This window comes from Stegostoma tigrinum, chromosome 4 (genome assembly GCF_030684315.1).
Source record: "Stegostoma tigrinum isolate sSteTig4 chromosome 4, sSteTig4.hap1, whole genome shotgun sequence".
NCBI classification, from domain to species: Eukaryota; Metazoa; Chordata; class Chondrichthyes; order Orectolobiformes; family Stegostomatidae; genus Stegostoma; species Stegostoma tigrinum.
In genome coordinates, this window is record NC_081357.1 from 20,348,681 (window position 1) to 20,369,421 (window position 20,741).

Below are 20,741 nucleotides of genomic sequence, written 5' to 3' on the forward strand. Positions count from 1 at the left end.
TCTGCAAAGCGGTCTCCAAGCCTCCGCTTGGTTTCCCCAATGCAGAGAAGCCACACCGGGTACAGTGGATGCAGTATACCACATTGGCAGATGTGCAGGTGAACCTCTGCTTGATGTGGATTCCACATCTGCAGTTCCCATTATCACTGTGCTTTAAAGATTGCTTTAGGCCAGATGTACCAACCTCTCAGAGAAACTGGAGATGGAGCAGGTACATTTCGCCAGGCCCCCGGGAGATGGCGCTCTGTCACCAGGCTCGAATGCGCTGGCGCGTATTCAGCGCAGTGACTGATGGGAGTTCAAGATGGCGACGCCCATCTGATTCTTCAAATCGGAGTTTAAGTGAATTTTGCTTTTGGCGCGGATTCGGAGCAAAAACCAAATCCCCGGATTTTGGAGGCGGATGGTCGCAGAGAAACCGTCATTAGAAGTTTCACTCGTTATTTTAACAGGTCGGTTCGGTCGTCTTTTATTAATAATAATGACCTGAAATATTCTCATCATTCCCCGATTTCCTTCTTTACCCCAGTGACCCCCTTCACCCGGTTGTACCCCCCCGCCCCACACCCTCCCACGCCCCACCCTACGCCAAATATCCCACCCCACCCCACCCCAACCCAATGTCTCTTCCTCCATTGCTCCCACCTCACCTGACTCCCCCTTTGCCCCACACTCTCCCCATCTCCTGCTCCACTCCCATATCTCCTCCACAACCTGAAATCTCTCACTTCTCGTTATCTCCTTTGGCTCCCCTTCTTCTGCATCAAGAGTTGAGTTATTTTGTTCTGAAGAAGTGTCAATGGACTCAATGTTAGTTCTGTTTCTCTGCTCACAGATCTTGCCAGACTTGCTGAGTTTCTCCTGCACTTAGTGTTTGTTTCAGATCTCCAGCGACTTCAGTTCTTTGATTTATTTTATTTGAGTTACATTGCTGTCTGCACAGCACTTGCTTTGAATTTTAGTTTTTCTTAAGTCGTTGCTTTTCTTCAAGCAGAAATAATGCTGATATCTGGAACCCATGTCGAACGTCTGTGAAGAGAGGGTAACAATGATTGCAGCAGGGGAAATGCAGGAGTTTGTTCCGTTCGGCCGTGACCACTGCAGGCGCCACCCTAATGCCACAAATCTTCAGCTTCGGCAGCTGCAGCCTGCTTCAGAACTGTGGTCCTCTGATGGTGACGCAGGATTGGTGGGATCACTGAGAGAAGTTACAATCCATGAGAAACAGAAGGTGCAGGTTTGAAACTCTCATCTGAAATTATCAGTAACCTCTAAAATGAAGAGCTGACATGTTCTGCAGTAGGTTGCCAAAGACTTTATAATAAAGATTTTGAATTTTCCAAGTTACAGTTGAACTTGTACACATGGATTTTGGGGAATCATCAAAAGGATATTGGGTGGGAAAATGACTAGTAATAGAAATAAATTCTACTTATATTGCCTCTTTCACAACTTCAGTCCCCTGCATCATTGTACACCCAATGTCATCTTGCTCTATAGGAATTATTGCATCCAGTGTACAAACAAGATTTCATAAACATGGTCAGGTAATCGTAGAAGTTCGTAGAATCCCTACAGTGTTGAAACAGGCCCTTCGGCCCAACAAGTCCACACCGACCCTCGGGTCACCCGTCCAAATCCATCCCTCTATAACCCACCTAATCTGCACATCCCTGAACACTATGGGCATTTAGCATAGCCAATCCATCTAGCCTGCAAATCTTTGGACTGTGGGAGGAAACCGGAGCACCCGGAGGAAACCCACGCAGACACTGGGAGAATGTGCAAACTCCACACAGACGGTTACCCGAGGCTGGAATTGAACCCGGGTCCCTGGTGCTGTGAGGCAGCACTGCTAACCACCGTGTCACCCTTAAGAATGGCTGGTTTAGCAACATTGGCTGAGGGATAAATGTTGGCCAGGAAATTCGTGAGAACTGTCCTGCTCCTCTCAGAAGAGTCACAGGGTCTTTTGTGTGCGCACCTGAGAGAGTGCTTTGGCTTAACAGCTCATCGGACCACTCAGACCCTGGATTCCAGCATTTCCTCAGTGCTGTGCTGAAGTGCCATCAACAATTTGTGCACACCTTGCTGGAGTGGACTTGAATTCTCAACCTTCTGACTCAGAATGTGCCAGTACTATTCCACGGCTGAAGTGCATCTGAGGCTTCAGTGCCCCAAGAATAATAGATAATAACACAAAAATAGGTGGAAAGGCAAGTTTCAGGAGACACTCAGACATTTTACAAAAAGATAGTTATACATGAAGTGGACAAGGAAATTGTAATACTTGTGCACACAATGCACAAAGCTAGCACCAGGTGCAGCGGGGTAATCAGGAAGGGAAATGGAATGTTGGCCCTTATTTCAAAAGGATTGGGATATGAGAGTAGGGAAGTCTTTTTTGCAGCTGAACAAGGTGCTGATGAGACCCCAACTGGAGTACTGAGAGCAGTTTTGGTTCCCTTATTTAAGAGATACCATTTCATTGGAGGAATTTGCGAAGGTTCACAGGGATGACCCCCAGCACAGAGGAATTGTCTTATTAGCAAAGATCAAACAGGTTGGGACTCTACTCACTGGAGTTTAGAAAAATGAGAGAAGATCACGTTGAAATCAATATGAATTTTTCAGCGCTTGGCAGGGTAAATGCTGAGAGGGTGTTTCCTCTCATTGGAGAGCCTCAGACCAGTAGGCATAGTCGACTTAAGACTGAGCTGAGGAGGAATTTCTTCTCTGAGAGGGTTGAGTGTCTTTGGAGTGCCACAGAGAGCTGTGAGGGCAGAGTCTTTGTGCATATTTAAGGCTGAGATAGGTTGTTAATTAGTTGGGCAATCCAGGGTTACAGGAAAATGGAAGTGAGGCATGTTGAATCAGCCACAATTCTGTTGAATGGCATAGCAGATTTGAGGGGCTGAATGGCCTACTTCTGAGGGGAGAATATAAAAGAAGTTCAGAATTTTGAAAACATATCCAAGAGTTGACCACATTTTGCCCTGATACATTTAACCTCGGGTGGGTGACTGTCTGTCTGGAGTTTGCACGTTCTCCCTGTGTCTGTTTGGGTTCCTTTGGGTGCTCCAGTTTTGCCCCACAGTCCAAAGATGTGCTGGTTTAAGTGGATTTGCCATGCTAAACTGCCCTGTACTGCCCAGGGGTGCGTAGCCGAAGTGGATTAGCCATGGGAAATGCAGGGTTAGGGTGGAGGGTGGGTTGTGGTAGGATGCTCTTTGGAGGGTTGCTGTGAGCTTGATGGGCTGAGTGGCCTTCATCCATGCTGTATGGATTCCATGATTCTTCTTGCTGCTGCACAGTGCAAGTGGCAACAGGCCAAATGTCTCACCTTGGCCCCCTTCGTATTTTACATCTACATGCAACTCCTTGGTAGTATGTGTGGCTTTGCCTCACAACCAGCTCCCTGGACCCCGCCACTACTATCTGACACCCAGTACACTATGAGCAGAAATCTCCTCCAATTCAGTGGCAAGGCTGAGGCTGTTATTTTCCGTTCTTAGCACAAACTTCACTTCCTGGTAACCAACTCTGCCCCTCTTCCTGGAAACTGTCTGAGACTGACCTGTACTTTTTCCAAACTAGGTATCTCTTTTCATTCTTTTAAGGGGTGTCTGCCCAGGCCAGTTGTTAATGCCCATCCCTAATTGCTGTTGAGAAGGCGGTAGTGAGCTGCTTCCTTGAACTCCTGTTACTATAGGCACACCGTGCTGTTTATGAGGCGGTTCCAGGATGTATCTTGGTCATACTGAAGGAATGGGAACATTCCAAGTTTGGATGCTACATTGGTTGGAGGGGAGTTTTAAGATGATGATCCTGTCATCTTTGTCCTTTGAGTTGGTAGAGGTTGTTGGTTTAGCAGATGCTGTGGAAGGAGTTACCGTAATATGTCATACAGTGCTGCCACCGTGTGGCAGCAATAGTTAAAGCAAATACTTGTCCCCGAGCTCAGCTTGACCACGTATCTGAAACCGTTAGCAGCAAGATTACATGCCACCGCCTCCTCAGTAACATCACCCAGGTACTGCCCTGGTGCAGCTCAAGCCCTCTTGAAGGTTTCAAATTGTTCCTTTGCTCTCACTATATGTGACTATTCTCCCCTCCCCGCCCCTCTATCTTGCTTACTGATCTGAATTGACCCCAATACTTGGCAAAAACCTTGATTTGAACACTTTTGTCCTTGTTTTGAAACTGTTCACTCCTCCCCTTTCTCTCATCTCCAGCTGTAAACTCTGAGATTATTGGGGGAGGTGGGGTTGTGCAGCAGGAAAGGGAGGTTTTGACTATAAGCAGATCAAACATGTTCTTAATGAAAGGTGAAGCAGGCTTGTTGGCCTACACCACAAAGGAAAATATGAAATAGTAGCACACGTAAGCTATTTGGCCCATCAAACCAATGCTGCTGTTTCACTGTATTTTAGGCTTAGATTAGAACGTGGCAAGTAACAAGTACGCCACACAACCACAAGGCAGCTTTCTTCTCCAACAAGAGGGCATCTCACCATAACTCCTGACTGTTCCAGTGCCAGCATCCTGGGAGTTATCATTGACCAAAGACTGATCTGGACCAGCCACACACACATTATGGAGACACGTCAATATAGAAGGATAGAAAGTAGGAGCAAGAGTTGGCCTTTCTCCTCTTTGAGCCTGCTCTGATATTCAATATGATATGGCAGTTCATCCTACTTTATACCCTGTTACCTTTATTGCCTCCATCTTTGATCTCTTTAGCCCTGAGGACTGTTACCTAACTCATTGTTGAAAATGTGCAATGTTTTGACGTCACATGCTTTCTGTGGGAGAGAATTCCACCACACTCATCACTTTCTGGGTGGAATAAATTCTCCTCATCTCAGTCCTGAATGGTTCCCCCTCCGCCCGCCCGCCCCATGTCCTTAGACCATGACCCCTAGTTCTGGACTGTCCCGTCTTCAGGGAAATATTCTTTCTGCATTAACCCTGTCCGGTTTCCATGAGATACACCCCTCACTGTTCTTAACTCCAGTGAATATAGTCCTAACTGATCCAATCTCTCTTTATAAGTCAGTCGTACCACCTCAAGAATCAGTCTTGCACACTCCCGCCACAGCCAGAACATCCATCCTGGGGAGCAAGTGGGAGTATGGTGCTGAGCTAGAGGATCAGCCACAATCCAAATGAATGCAGAGCAGGTTCGAAGGTTTAAATGGCCTGCTCTTGCTCCCTATTTCCATGTTTGCATGGTTCTCTCAACTCGCATCTTGATTATTTTATGGAATTAGCAAACTTGGACATGTTGTCTTTGACCTGCTGCAATCTTTAATGATTTAATGATGATATACCTTTGCACCTCTGCAATTCTAACCTATTGCATATGTAGCATTTTATTAGTTCCACCATAAATAGCCTTTAGCTCTCTAGACTCTGGCGTTCCCTTTCTAAACCTTTCTGCCTTTCAGTATCTTTCTGCCCTTATTTAAGTGATCCCTGAAGCTTTGACCAAACTTTTAATCTTCAGACTTAATATCTATTTATGTGGCTTGGAGTTGATTTTATTTGAAAATGTTTCTTCAAAAGACCTTGGGAGGTTTTGCTACGTAATAGGTATGCGATAATGCGAATTGTTGCAAATAGTGTCTGGTTAACAAATCAGCAACCAGGTCCCTAAATTTAGGATGGTTATTAAAGGCAAACAGAATGAGCACAAGGCCCTCTCCTCCTCTCCCCTGCTCTGCTTTCATCATTCATTTGGTTTCTGTCAACACTGAAAAGTCTTGAAATGAAATAAGTAGTAGTATAATGCTCGAGCATAAGTGTGTGGTTGTAAAGGTTTGTTAATTACCTTGTTCCTTTGCAAGGTGATGATTCATTCTTTAAATAAAAAAAAACACCTTTTGAGGGTTTGTTGGAGACTTGCAGAACTAAATTATCTAATTCATGGGAGTTTGATTTAGAAGTGCTGTGAAACACAACTCCAAGGGAACACTGTGTCTTTTTGATGTGAGGACGATTCTGAATGCAGCTGATAAAACCTGTCTTGTTGCAGGAGAGTTGGCATCTAAGGAAAGGTACCTGTGACATTGGGGAAGAGCTGGACTATGATGAAGAGCTGTATGTGGCTGGTAACATGGTCATCTGGAGCAGAGGAAGCAAAAGCCATGCCTCTTCTGTTTATAAGGCATTTACGGTGGACAGCCCTGTCCTGCAGGCAAGACCATGGTTTATCACATTTACTTATCATAAAGTCAAATGACAGAATCTTGCTTTTAAATATGTTTGCTCCCTGACATATATCTGTATATCTTCATGTACAAGCAAGATAAATGTCTGTTTATAATGATTAAAGAAGCTTCCAATAATATCTCTTTACACAGCTTGGATTGCTTCAACGGTCTCTTTCAGCTCATTTCCCTGAAACGTCTGTGCCTTAAATGGTACACGCTGCTGCTGATGGATTAAAATTTGTGTTTACCTGTCTTGAGTTACTGTGGTTTGGAGCTTTGCAGTATCAGCACGACCATTGGCCAGCTATCTAAAAACCCGGTTTGAAGTGGAGTTGGTTCTAACATTAGAATGTAGATCTCACTACCACAAGTTGGCTGAGGCCAACAGCAAAAATACATTTTAAGAGAAATGGAAGGCTATTTCAGAACAATAAAATCACACCTGGAGTGAAAGGATTTGCCACCCCCCCCCCCCCCCCCACCGCCGCCACCCCTTTGTCCAGTTGTACCTTAAATGCTCAGGAAAATTCCATCACCAAACCTATTGCAAGTGAACTGACAGAATCTTACAGAGGGTGAGGGGCAGACCGGAGGGATCAAAGGGGTTGGTAGTGGTTGCGAGGCTGTCAGGCTTGACAGGAGGTGAGTGAGACCGAAACATGGGGAAAGAGAGGAAAGTTACAAGGAGCTGCAAAGTGGGGGAGAGGATTTGCAAAACGGTGACAGAAAACAGTTTTAAATATTTCAAGAAAGGAATAATTAGCTAACTGGGAAGCAGAAAATCTGAGGGAATTAAGGCCTTACAAATGCATTTGGAATCTCTAGGTCACGATATGAGCTCAGGAAATACTTCATGCATGGGTGCTATTGTAATGTACGTTGCCAGTGGATAATTTGATTCTGAGATAATAAAGTGTGAAGCTGGATGAACACAGCAGGCCAAGCAGCATCTCAGGAGCACAAAAGCTGACGTTTCAGGCCTAGACCCTTCATGTGCTCCTGAGATGCTGCCTGGCCTGCTGTGTTCATCCAGCTTCACACTTTATTATCTTGGATTCTCCAGCATCTGCAGTTCCCATTATCTCTGATAATTTGATTCTGAACTGCTTTAAGCTTGTAATGATTTGCATTTCTATGTTGACACATCTCAAAGCACTTCAGTTACTGTGAATTACTTGAAGTGCAGTGACGATATTAGTGACAAACACACAACTGTCCAGTTTTGACCTCACCAGACTAGGGAAAGCATATTTAGGATTTTTTTTCAACAACGATTTTGTTGCTAACTGATGAATTTTGTCTCGTGCCAATTCAAACGCTGTGCTGACCAGAAAATTGCTTTATGTGTTGCAGCTGTAAGGATATTTATCAGTTCTTTCAATTTTCCTTTTCTGAGAGTCAGAATTCCTATACATTGACAGAAATACAAACATTTTGTTCCCACGTGAATGCATCACCTCATGGGAAAGTGGTAAAAATGAAAGGACTGCCTGTAAACCAAAGAGCAGCCCCTGAAAAATTGAAGTCCTAGCTGTCAATAAACTCAAGAGGACCGCTTCAAATGATTATATTTTTGTCCCTGCTGTGTTGATGTGGTGGGGTGGGAGGTGTTGAAGCACCGGCATGAGTTGAATGGTCTGTACCTGTACTTTGTAACTCTGTGTGCACTTCACACGGGAATAAATAAAAGTATTTTAGAATTATCTTTGATGTCACACTTGGGCTGTGCTTCTCCATATGTTGCTGCTTTCTTCACAATCCTTATCCTACGTTGCATAAAGATAATCTCACTCATCCAAAACTCACCATTGTGTTCATTGTCACCGACCTGTCTCTAAGCCTGTGCAAAATCTACACATAAGGGCTGCAGGATTTATTTACTGTGGATGTCTGACGTGTTGCAACAGGAGTGAGAACTAACAGATGTAAACCTGGAAATTACTGTTGCAGTTTGATGGACTAACAGCTTCAGGCTTACGTGTTTCTCCACTGAACTCATTTGTCCAAAATTCCTCTGAGGAGAAAAACCGGGCATTTGGTATGGCATCATTTAAATCTGTAGCAAAAAGATAACATTTAAACTAAGAACTTATACAAGTTTATATAGTCACGAGGGATGTGGATAAGGTGAATAGTCCAAGTCTTTTTTTTCCCCCCCCCGAAGGGTAGGGGAGTCCCAAGCTAGAGGGCATTGGTTTAAGGCGAGAGGAGAAAGATTTAAAAGGAACCTAAAGGACAGCTCTTTCATGCAGAGGGTGGTGCGTGTATGGAATGAGCTGCCAGAGAAAGAGGTGGAGCTGGTACAATTACAACATTTCAAAAGGCATCTGGATGGGTACACGAATAGGAAGGGTTTAGAGGGATATGGGCCAAATGCTGGCAAGTAGGACTTGATTAATTGAGAATAACTGGTCAGCAAGGATGAGTTGGACTGAAGGGTTTGTTTCTGTGCTGCACATCTCTATGACGCTATCTTTGTCCATTGACACTTTTATTCGAATCTTAATGTACAAAATTCCACCAATCTGACCTTGACCAAAAGCATATATCTTTCTCTTTGCTGAGATCCATGACAGGGGTATAAATCCAATTCCTAACATAACTGAAGCCAGTCCTCACTACTTCAGAGCTGGTTGATACATCTTTTCAAATGCACAATCCTTTCCAAAGCACCTACATTGTGTAAAGAGCATCTGGTATCACATCTGGGTGAGGGTGGGACAGAGCCTTCTTACAGTCTGTTTAATGGGTGCTCTATCTCAGAATCGAAATATAAAACATTTAAAATTGTGGGACAAATGTATTTTGCTTTTTAGATCTTAGAATGTCCTCACTTTTGACTTGTATGCGATACCTTTTACGCAAAGAATCTATATCTCAGATTTCGATATTTGAATTGTCTGAGTATCGCCGGCTTTTTGTAGCTAAGAGTTCCAAATATCTATGACATGAAGCTAAATCATTATCTCTGCCACTGAGGTTGGAGGCACTGTTTGTACTCTTCACTCTGTGTAAGCGCAAAACACTGTACCACAAAAACTAAGGAATTGATTTTGGAAAAATAAATAGACCCCAGGAAGAATTGATTTTTTTTTGGCAAAAATGTAGATCACAAAGCAGAATTTGATTTTTCAAAAAAAAATTCTTTAATTTTAGGAGATAAGATGAATTGACTTTCCATTTTGGAGTAGTTTTAAGTTGTCCTGGCTGCTGGGATAGAATTTGTCACTGTTGTCAGAACTTGAGCAGAGTCTTTACAGCAGGTTATTGGATATGTGTTGACCTGAAGCCTTCGCAGTAAGGTGGATGCTCTTAATATTTTTTTTCAGCTTTGTAGCTACAGAGCATCAGTCAGTCCAGGCAAACCCTCAAGAAAGAACCGTGTTATTGCAGTGATGTGAAGTTAATGTAGTGGGGTGGGCACTTTGCTGAGTGGCCTCTTTAGCTGAATACTTTGTTTTCCCTGTCTTGCTTAGCAACACAGGCAACTTGCCACTGGGAAAGGAGGACAATTACCCATGACTTCTCACCGTCTCAGCACTGGTGCTGAACAAGTTATACCTTCTGTCCTTATTCTCTAGCATCACAGACGGAGGGCATTTGGCCTATCTTGGGTGTGCTGGTTAGTTGGAAGTACTGTTCAATTAGTTTCACTTGTTTTTCCCAACCCCATAGCTCTGCTTTTGTGTTCGCTCCAAGAATAGATTCAATTCTGCTTTCAAAATTTCCTCTGCTTATTGCAGGCATAACTTGCCAATTTGGGAAATTTATCTCAAGCCCTCTGTTTCAGGTTCATTACCTTGTTGGGTGGGCGGTATATTGGCTAAAGTAAATAAACAAGTGAAAATGAAAACACTATCTGATCATTACCACGTTTCTGCTCCATTTCTTTACATATTTTTTCTTTCTGGTTATGCGGTCTAATTTGATATTGTAGTAAATACTTGCAGCTTTGACAGACCATTCTGCTCACTTTGATCTTACTGATACCTTTCCTTTTTTAATGCTCTGGTGACCCTTCTGTTACATTGTCTGGTATCCCCAGTCGCTCATTTCAGCCTTGATATTAAGATGAGTCCTGCATTTTGTATCCACTCACTCCTCCAAAAGCATAGCTATAGCTGTAATGTGTGCCACATTGTGCTCAGCAAGCTTAACACAGCAGAAGGCATTCATGTTGAGATATCCTGAACGAAGCACGTTTAGAGTGATAGAATGCCTACAGTGTGGAAGCAGGCCATTCGGCCCATTGACTCCATACTGACCCTCCGAACAGCAGTCTGCTCAGTATCCCCCCCCACCCCCACCCTGTTCTTATAACACTGCATTTCCCATGGCTAATCCACCTAGTCTGCATGTCCCTGGACACTACGGGTAATTTAGCATGGCCAATCCTCCTAACCCGCACATCTTTGGACTATGGCAGGAAACCAGAGCACCCAGAGGAAACCCACGCAGACACTGGGAGAATGTGCAAAGTCCGTACAGACAGTCACCCAAGAGTGGAATCAAACCCGGGTCCCTGTTGCTGTGAGGCAATATTGCTAGCCAGTGAGCCACCGTGCCCCTGCCTGTCTGCTGTCAGAGAAGGACACACCCATGAAAATATGCAGCACTTCCAAGACCCACTCTGACTCCTGCCCTCTGGGCTTTGCGATAAGCAGGGTCAGTCACTATTGCAATATGTCCCAGACACCCTTCCTTAACAGCATGATGAGAAAGGTTGTAGGCATTCGAGCAAAAGTCTGAAATACCTTCAGAGCATAGCGAGATACGGAGAGTAAATGTGGTCTGTGCTGCCGTTCCCACACGAAACAAACTTAATTGAGGCTCATATCCAAAATCTTCTGTATTCTCACATCCTTCCATTAAGGTGTTGGGCTTGAGGGTCAGGTTGCCGTGGTGTTGGCTGTGGTTGTTGTGGTGTAATGGTGAGCGCGATGGTTTCTGAACCCTGCACTTTGAGTTCAAAATAGGCGGCACAGTGGTTAGCACTGCTGCTTCATGGCGCCAGGGACCTGGGTTCAATTCCAGCCTCGGGTGACTGGCTGTATGGAGTTTGCACATTCTCTCCCTGTGTATGTGTGGCTTTCCTCCGGGTGCTCCAGTTTCCTCCCACAGTCTAAAGATGTGCAGGTTAGGTGGATTGGCCGTGCCAAATTGCCTGTAGTGTTCAGGGAGGTGTAGATTAGGTGGGTTATTGGGGGATGGGTCTGGGTGGGATGCTCTGAGGTTCGGTGTGGACTTGAAGGGCCGAAGGGCTTGATTCCACAGTGCAGGGATTCTGTCAACTCAAGCAAAGGCTTTGCTTGAAAATTAAGTCCGGCAATAGTTCTGGAATGTTTTTACCCCTGCGTGTCACCTCTTCATGTAATGAGTTAATTATCATAAATGATTAAGTTGAGATGTTGTTTATCTTTCTCAATTCTGCGCTCCCCAACTCAACATAAACCTCAACTGCATTTATAATGCAGATGCCTAGGATAACGGTCTGGGAGAACTGCTTGGCACCTGGTGGAGTTTATATTAAATTAATAAATCCAGAATACAAAGCTAGTCTCAATAATGGTGACGGGACAACTTGTTGTTTAAAACCCAATTTGTTTGCTCATATCTGAAAGTGAAGGAAACCCAAGGAGCTGAATGGATTCAAGAACAGCTTCTATGCTGTTATTAGACTTATGAATGGATCTCTCAAATCTTACATTTAATGTAGATCTTGCTCTCTGTGCACCTTCTCTGTAGCCATAACTTTGTATTCTTCACTCTGTTTAAGTACTCTTTTGCACTTGGTATGGCTTGATCCGCCTGTACAGCATGCAAAACAAAACTTTTATTGTCACGTATCTGGGTGAAATGAATACATCAAAATCAAATCAAAGCGAGTGGTCTCACATTTCCCACAGTCAGTGTTAATATGCTTTTGAAGAAAATGATTTTAGAATTACGTGATAGTTAATCTCCTGCAGCACTCAGTGAACTGTTTTTAAGGCTGAAAGCATTGTTTCCTATAATGCAGATGTCTTAATCTGCTGCAAAAATGTGGGCGTGCAGCTATCTTGATCTGGACAGCGTGAATCTTCCTCAGTCTGATTGGCTTTAGCATGCATTTAGAAGTCAGGGTGCAGATTAGAACCTTCACTTCCTTAGTGAGGATATCAATTGAGAACTGCTGACATTCTGGCTGCGGTGTCATGTATGTGACAGGAAGTGCCAAGTAGCCATGAGTGATATATGGGATGTCGATGCGCACTCTTCAGATTTCTGCAAGTGGGTTTCCCAAGATCCTCGCTTATTGTTGAAAAGCCCTCTGCAGTAAATTTGATGTGACTTCCATCCCACCCTCACGTTTCACTATTTGGCCCTTAAGAATTTATTTTCCTTTTTAGCAAGACTGTGTTTTAGGTTTGCATCCGCAAATTTTATTGAACATTGTTTTGATCATCTCTGTTAAGTTACCTCCTCTGCTCAGAAAAAGTACCAGTGTTTTCAGTAACCTTATAACCAAAGGCCCTAATCCCTGAAACCATTCTAGTGAATCTCGTCTGCACCCTCTTCTAGTGTTTGATGTGCTTGCCAGTACTAGAGATTAGAAATAAACCGATTCTCACTAGAACTTCGCTACACACCAACAATTAACAGTAAACAGAATTACTGAAGCTACAAATATCTGGATTTATTAAATGCCTGAATGGCGCAAAGCATGCGTCTCAGAAAAATTCTCTCAATATCCTGCTTTCATGAGCACCAATGTAATGTCTATGCTTCTGGTATACACCTGCTATATTTAATTCCTCGAGCATTTTCCATAACCGTTGCTTGCTAACACCCCTTTTGTGTCATCCACCCCACCACATGCTGTCCTGTGGCAGACTGCCAGAATTCTGAACTGGGGCAGTGCATTTGCATTAAATGATGTGGTTTTTAAGGTAAAATAATTAGGGGAAAACCAAAATTAAATCATGAGGATCTCACCAGTTTTTTTTTCTGTCTTTGGTTTTAGGCACTATGGTGTGATTTCAGCATTCCACAAGACAAGACCAATTGTGCAGAAGGTGTGTTGTTGAACCAAAGTTAACATGAAAACCTTTGATCTCTGTTTTGATTTTGCAGTTCTCTTTAGCAGAAAAGAAAAATATACAATGTCTTTGCAAATTTGTTCCACTCCTCTGCCTTCAATTGCATTGCTTGCTGGGAGAAAATTGGAGAATGGACATTTTTCTAACAGTTAGCTCTTATGAAAGTAATGTTTTAAATAACTTGCCTGGTTTCCAACTTCTGATATGTTCAACCTTGTTCGAATGTTGTCACAACACGTGTGTCTCTATTCAGTGTACAATCTGATTAGACAAACAGGACAGAAGGAGTAGTAGTTAGCTCTTCAGTCCCTTGAACCTGCTCCACCACTCCATAAGGTCTTGACTGATCAGCTTGTAACCTCAAACCCGCATTCCTGCCTACTCTTAACCTCTCAGGATCCTGTATTTTTCAATCAAGTTGCCTCTTCCTCTCCTGTAGGGAGTGTGTTTGGAAATCTATGCCATTAGCAAAACATTCTTGATCCAGACTTTTATTCATAGTCATCATATGTCAAATTATACTTGAAGCATCTTGGGACATTTCGCTATGTTAAAGGTGCTAGGTAAATGCAAGTTGCTGTCGGACCTCAAGCTGTTGGTCTGGGCTCAGCTTGTTTTTGATCAACGCATCTTTCTTACGAAGGGACGTGCTCCTTGCATAACACTGCTCACAAGGAGGCCCAAAATAAGATGGGTCAGCGAGGCCGTCTTTCTCGTGTGTCAGTATTTTGAGAGGACTTTTGAACAGAAATATAACTTGCGAGGTTTCTCCTTTTAAATTGTTTTGTTGAGACATTCATAATTTCTGTAATAGTGTTGGTTTCAAGAGTGTGGGCATGTTCCTGGGATTTGGAGTTCTTTTTGCTTCCCTCCACATGACCTGTAATGTAAGATTTCACATGGTGGCCTAAAATGGACAAGCTGATTATCTGCCTGATGAACATGCATGATTTTGCTGCACTTTTTATCTTTCTTAAATACCCAAATCATTACTTTTGACAACCTACAACTAAATTTCCCACTCTTGAATAAGTTGCTCCAGGGTTAGTGAGTTCATTCTGCATTGGTCAAGTGGAAACACCGATTATGTAGATTATCTGACGTGACTCTGAGAATTATTGCTGGCCTCTGTCAGGTATCTAGCGTTCATGGGATGTGTGCATTGATGGCGAGGCCACCGTTTATTTTCAACCTTTCATTACCCTTAGGAAAGTTTTATTGAGTTGCCTTCTTGAATGTCTGGAACCTATGTTTGACCAAAACGACTTTATAATTAACATTGTTCCAGTAATGTTACACTCATGACTTTTCTTTATGAGCCGCATTGCTGTGGGCCTGTTAGCTTCTCGCCTCGTGACCTGTGATAAAGCGTTTGCTCTTTCAGCTCAAGAGAAGACAGAGAAGTGCGTTTGTATTGTACAGAAACCCTGTGTGAATGTGCACACCGTGGATGGGAAGGACTACGTTGCCCCATTACCTTTTCAGGTGATAGTTTCTGTTCTTTAAATGTTTGCTTGCCAAGCTTTTGGCCTCAACGTGATTTGCTAAATATAGATTAACTAGGAATATTAGCATGATTCCTTTTGCAAATAAAATGCTTCTAACATTGACCTGAACTGTTCCACCTCAAATAGCCAGATACTAAAAGGTAGTATTGGAGCCTTCAAACATGTACAAACTTTTATTAACGGAGAGACACATTATAGGCCATACAGCAATAAGGCAACAACCACGGTTTCTGCCAGCTCCTATATAAGTGAGTAAAGTTGGGTTCCCATTTAATGCTCACCACACAAATATGGTTCAAGATTAATTAATATACAATTAACAATGACTGTTCTTCAAAGTAGATTTGTTTTATCATATGTATTTTTGGGCATTAAGTGATGGGAGTAAAAAGCTACACTGACATAGGATCTCACTCTCTTTAATAAAGTAAGTTGAAAGAAAAAGTTTGATGAATCCAACCTATCTCATCAAGAAAAGAAACTGGCTAGCTAATTTTATAAATGTTAGTGCATGGTGTAACACCAAACCGGGCTAAAAATATTTCTGTACATGCACCCCCCCCACCGGGCTTTGCTTTATACATAACATCTTTTAAATAATGTTGTCTGGTCTCCCCCTAGGTTGCGGATGTTTGGGCAACCAAGTATGGGTTAATTTTTGAGCGCAGTAATCCTGTGCAAGAAGCACCTTTAAGTCCTCTGAGGTAGGCAACTAAAAATTGTGCTCATGCTTGAGATTAATTCTGTTAAAATGGCTGTTATACATTTACCATGGTTTGGCATTTTTCTGCTTTCTTGCAATTAGCCCTTCTTCATTGGAACCTTTTTATCCGATTCGATCTCACTTTTGCAGGGTGCCAGTGTTGTTACTTTATTGTTGCTTTTAGTCAGTTGGCATGCCGTCTCAATTTGGAACTCCATGATAATATTAACGCAGTGCCATAGTGATTTGAATTTGGGTGACTGTGTGTTGGGAAAGAGGGGTGTGTATTGGCTGTGTCTGAGTCTAGAAGAGCTGCTGCTGGTTTTGCTGTGTGGCACTTTATTCATCAGCCTGACAAACCTGGTCAGTATGAAGGAACTGAGCTCTCAGTTCAAATCTGGTTTAAGATTTGAAATTCTTTTATTTCAGTGAGATGTAGAGTCATACAGCATAGAAACAGGCCCTTGGGCCCACCAGGCCTGTGCCAACCAGCAAACACGAAACTACAGTAATCCCATTTAATTGTCAGTACAGCGTGGAGCTGGAGGAATACAGCAGCGCAGGCAGCATCAGAGGAGCAAGAAAGTCGATGTTTCGGGCCAGGACCCTTCATCAGGAGCGTCCACCTTCCTGCTTCTCTGATGCTCGCAGTCTAGTTTGCCTATACCTCTCAATTTTGGATCCTTCAATCCAATTCCTACCTTCAGCTTCATCTGCTCTCGGGAGAACAAGCCCAGCCTATCCAATCTTTCCCCGTAACTGAGACTTTTCATCCTAGGTGACATGCTGCTGACTCTTCTCTGCATCCTCTCCAGTGCATTCATGTCCTTCTGATAGTATGGTGACTACACACAATATTCCACCTGTGACCTTAGCAATTTATAAAACTATAATGAGAAATCCTTGGTCCTACAATCTATGGCCTGGCTAATAAAGATAAGCGTCCCATATGCCTCTTCACCAGCCTGTCTACTTGTGCTGACATCTTCAGGGCTCTATAATATGTACACCAAGGCCCCTTTGTTCTTCAGTGCTCCTTAAGGACCTACCATTTATTGTGTATATTCTTCCCTTATTAGACCTCCCAAAATGCAACACTTCGCACTTAGTGGGATCAAATTCCACTTGCTATTACTCTACCCAGTTTACGAGTTACCCAGTCACCCAATTTCAGTCCCCTCAAACTACTTATTTTATTTTCTTAATCCACTACATTATGGGATCTAGTTTAACACAAATTAGCTAACCATTGTTCATTGAATGTTCTTAAATTTAAAAGTATTTTAATTACTTCAATGAAATATGACACAAGTAGTCTCACTTTTATGTAAAAAAGTTGTCAAAATGAATCAATGGTTTTCCTGAGAGGGCTAATCTGTCCACATGCTGTAAGTTTAAATGCACCTTGCTCCCAATGTTTTACCCCTTTCACCATCCTTTAGTAAATGATGCTTACAGTGCTTACAGGGAGTTGAATACCACGTTTTCTTCTATTATGAACTCTGTATGGTGTGTGAGAGAAAGGACTCATTACTAAATGACATATTCACTCTTTACATTTTTGTGCAGGTTGGGTGGATTAATCATGGGAAATGCAGGGTTATAGGGATAGGGTCGGGTGTGGGTCTGGGTGGGATGCTGTTTGGAGGATCGGTGTGGAATTGAAGGGCCGAATGGACTACTTCCCCCCTGTAGGGATTCTATGATTCTGTTTGCAAATATTTTCCAGCAACCGCCACGTCTGTTGCTGTTAGTGTCTTGAGGCCCCTTGTTTTGCTGTCCTGCTGCGTTGGCAGAAATGAGAAGTCAACAGACGCCAGCAGCTCGCTTAGTTTGTGCAGCTCAATGTCACACCCTGCACAGACTCTGCCGCTGGTGTGTTTAAACTCAATATTTGGTGGAATTAGTGACTCGTTTCAGGAGTCACAGCAGGGTTTGAAGATTCAAGACGGGACAAATTGTGTGTCTTTGTCAGACACACTTGCCATTAAGCCTCTAGCATGTTGGGGGCGGCAGGGGATGCCGTGTTTGGTGGTGGTACAGCAATTGTGCTGATTGTTGCTGTGTTACTGCTTACAGGGAGCCACTGCCTACAATGTTCAGCATGCTGCACCCACTGGATGAAATTGCACCTCTTGTATGTAAGTCAACAGGTGAGAAAGACATTGAGTGTGAACATATTAACTTACTTTCTTACTCTTACCTCTGTGGATTTATAGTGGGGGATGTTTTGGATGATTGTCTTTGTTAAGTGGTAATAATCAAACAAGGAATCATGATTGTCGGATGTTTGAGTGACGCAGACACTGTAGTTGAATTCACTTCCAAGGGAGGTGTTGGGAAGTCTCACCCTCGGTTTGGGAAAGCTGGGGAGCTGCTCTTGTGGAGGGACCAGCAAATGTGAAATAATTCTTCCACTGGAGGGAGAATTGAGCAATAATGAGCTCAGGAATTGCTCAAGAGTGACGATAATGTATCGCACAGGTGAGGAGACAATTAGAGGACGGTAAAATGTTGTAAATATTTTGAGAATTGATGGAGGGCATTGTGGCTGTGCTGGCGTTTTGAAACCATACTCCAATTGGTTCCAGTGCCCTGCTCTATAATGTTGCAGTATGTTTCTCCTTCAGATAAGTATCCCATTACCTTTTGAAAGTTATTGATGAGTTGGCTCCCAACAAGCTTTGAGGTTTTAATCAGCATAGTGATAAAGACACTGGAGGAGTAGTAGAGAGGCCCAGAATAATTAATACTCAGTGGATTCAGTATAAATCTGGAATGTAAAGCTCATCTCAGCAAAAGTGACCTTGACAACCATCATCGATGCTGTAAAAGCCCAACTTCACAGATATCTGGGCAGCACGGTGGCTCAGTTGTTAGCGCTACTGCCTCACAATGCCAGCACCTGGGTTCGATTTCCGCTTCAGGTGTGCTCCCCATGTCTGCATGGCTTTCCTCTGGGTGTTCCCGTTTCCTCCCACATTCCAAAGATGTGCAGATTGTGTGGATTGACCATGGGAAATGCACCTCTTGTATGTAAGTCAACAGGTGAGAAAGACGTAGAGTATGAACTTATTAACTTACTTTCTTACTGTCATACCTCTGTGGATTTATAGGAAGATAGGTGCAGGTCTGGGTTGGATGTTCTTCAGAATGTCGATAGGCCGAATGGCCTTTTCCAAATTCTCTGATGTGTGATCTAATGTCCTTCAGGGAAGGAAATTCGCCATCCTTACCTGGCCTGCTTGTGACTCGAGATTCACAGTAATGTGGGTGACTAACTGCCCTCTGAAACAAGTAAGTCATTCAGTTCAATGGCGACCAGATCCAGCCAACACTGCTCCCAAAAACCCCGTGAAAAGTACTGCATTCAAAATTGTAGCAGCTCTCTCTGAAATGCAAAATTTCCCCCACTCTTCCCCTCCTTTAGAACATAGAACATAGAACAGTATAGCACAGAACAGGCCCTTCAGCCCACGATGTTGTGCCGACCATTGATCCTAATGTATGCACCCTCAAATTCCTGTGACCATATGCATGTCCAGCAGTCTCTTAAATGTCCCCAATGACCTTGCTTCCACAACTGCTGCTGGCAACGCATTCCATGCCCTCTCAACTCTCTGTGTAAAGAACCTGCCTCTGACATCCCCTCTATACTTTCCTCCAACCAGCTTAAAGCTATGACCCCTCGTGTTAGCCATTTCTGCCCTGGGAAATAGTCTCTGGCTATCAACTCTATCTATGCCTCTCATTATCTTGTATACCTCAATTAGGTCCCCTCTCCTCCTCCTTTTCTCCAATGAAAAAAATTCAGTCTCAGCCAACCTCTCTTCATAAGATAAGCCCTCCAGTCCAGGCAGCATCCTGGTAAACCACCTCCGAACCCTCTCCAAAGCATCCACATCTTTCCTATAATAGGGCGACCAGAACTGGACGCAGTATTCCAAGTGCGGTCTAACCAAAGTTTTATAGAGCTGCAACAAGATCTCACGACTCTTAAACTCAATCCCCCTGTTAATGAAAGCCAAAACACCATATGCTTTCTTAACAACCCTGTCCATTTGGGTGGCCATTTTAAGGGATCTATGTATCTGCACACCAAGATCCCTCTGTTCCTCCACACTGCCAAGAATCCTATCCTTAATCCTGTACTCAGCTTTCAAATTCGACCTTCCAAAATGCATCACCTCGCATTTATCCAGGTTGAACTCCACCTGCCACCTCTCAGCCCATCTCTGCATCCTATCAATGTCCCGCTGCAGCCTACAACAGCCCTCTATACTGTCAACGACACCTCCAAACTTTGTGTCGACAGCAAACTTGCTGACCCATGCTTCAATCCCCTCATCCAAGTCATTAATGAAAATTACAAACAGTAGAGGCCCAAGGACAGAGCCCTGTGGAACACCACTCACCACTGACTTCCAGGCAGAATATTTTCCTTCTGCTACCACTCGCTGTCTTCTGTTGGCCAGCCAATTCTGTGTCCAGACAGCTAAATTCCCCTGTATCCCATTCCTCCTGACCTTCTGAATGAGCCTACCATGGGGAACCTTATCAAATGCCTTACTGAAGTCCATGTACACCACATCCACAGCTCGACCCTCATCAACTTTTCTAGTCACATCCTCAAAGAACTCGATAAGGTTTGTGAGGCATGACCTGCCCCTCTCAAAGCCATGTTGACTGCATTTGATCAAGCCATGCTCTTCCAGATGGTCATAAATCCTATCCCTCAGAATCCTTTCTAACACCTTGCAGACGACAGACGTGAGACTTACTGGTCTGTAATTGCTGGGGATTTCCCTATTTCCTTTCTTGAAGAGAGGAATTACATTTGCGTCTCTCCAGTCCTCAGGTATGACTCCAGTGGAGAGCGAGGATGCAGAGATCCTCGCAAGTGGCGAAGCAATTGCATTTCTCGCTTCCCAAAGCAGCTGAGGACAAATCTGGTCCGGGCCTGGCGACTTGTCAATCTTAATGTTTGACAAAATTTTCAGCACATCAGCTTCCTCTATCTCTATCCATTCCAGCATGCGCACTTGCTCTTCAAAGGTTTCATTCACTACAAAGTTCGTTTCTTTCGTAAAGACAGAAGCAAAAAACTCATTTAGGGCTTCCCCTACCTCCTCAGACTCCACACACAAGTTCCCTATGCTATCCCTGATCGGCCCTACTCTTTCTTTGACCATTCTCTTATTCCTTACATAAGTGTAAAATGCCTTTGTCTTTT

At 43.5% G+C, this 20,741-nt stretch overlaps 1 protein-coding gene across 2 annotated transcripts in view; it reads left to right on the forward strand.

Moving 5' to 3' along the window:
- The first annotated feature begins 298 nt into the window (after positions 1 to 298).
- Positions 299 to 20,741, forward strand: part of anapc1 (anaphase promoting complex subunit 1) — a 215,129-nt gene continuing 194,686 nt past the window's right edge. Inside the window, exons 1-7 of one of the 2 annotated variants that reach the window (XM_059645205.1) lie at positions 299 to 452; positions 995 to 1,237; positions 6,041 to 6,202; positions 13,222 to 13,273; positions 14,682 to 14,782; positions 15,427 to 15,509; positions 17,588 to 17,661. In XM_059645205.1, the coding sequence (XP_059501188.1) occupies positions 1,019 to 1,237; positions 6,041 to 6,202; positions 13,222 to 13,273; positions 14,682 to 14,782; positions 15,427 to 15,509; positions 17,588 to 17,661 (691 nt within the window). In that variant the 5' untranslated portion in view covers positions 299 to 452; positions 995 to 1,018. The remainder of the gene's footprint in view (positions 453 to 994; positions 1,238 to 6,040; positions 6,203 to 13,221; positions 13,274 to 14,681; positions 14,783 to 15,426; positions 15,510 to 17,587; positions 17,662 to 20,741) is intronic. The other variant, XM_059645206.1, reaches the window with a different exon arrangement.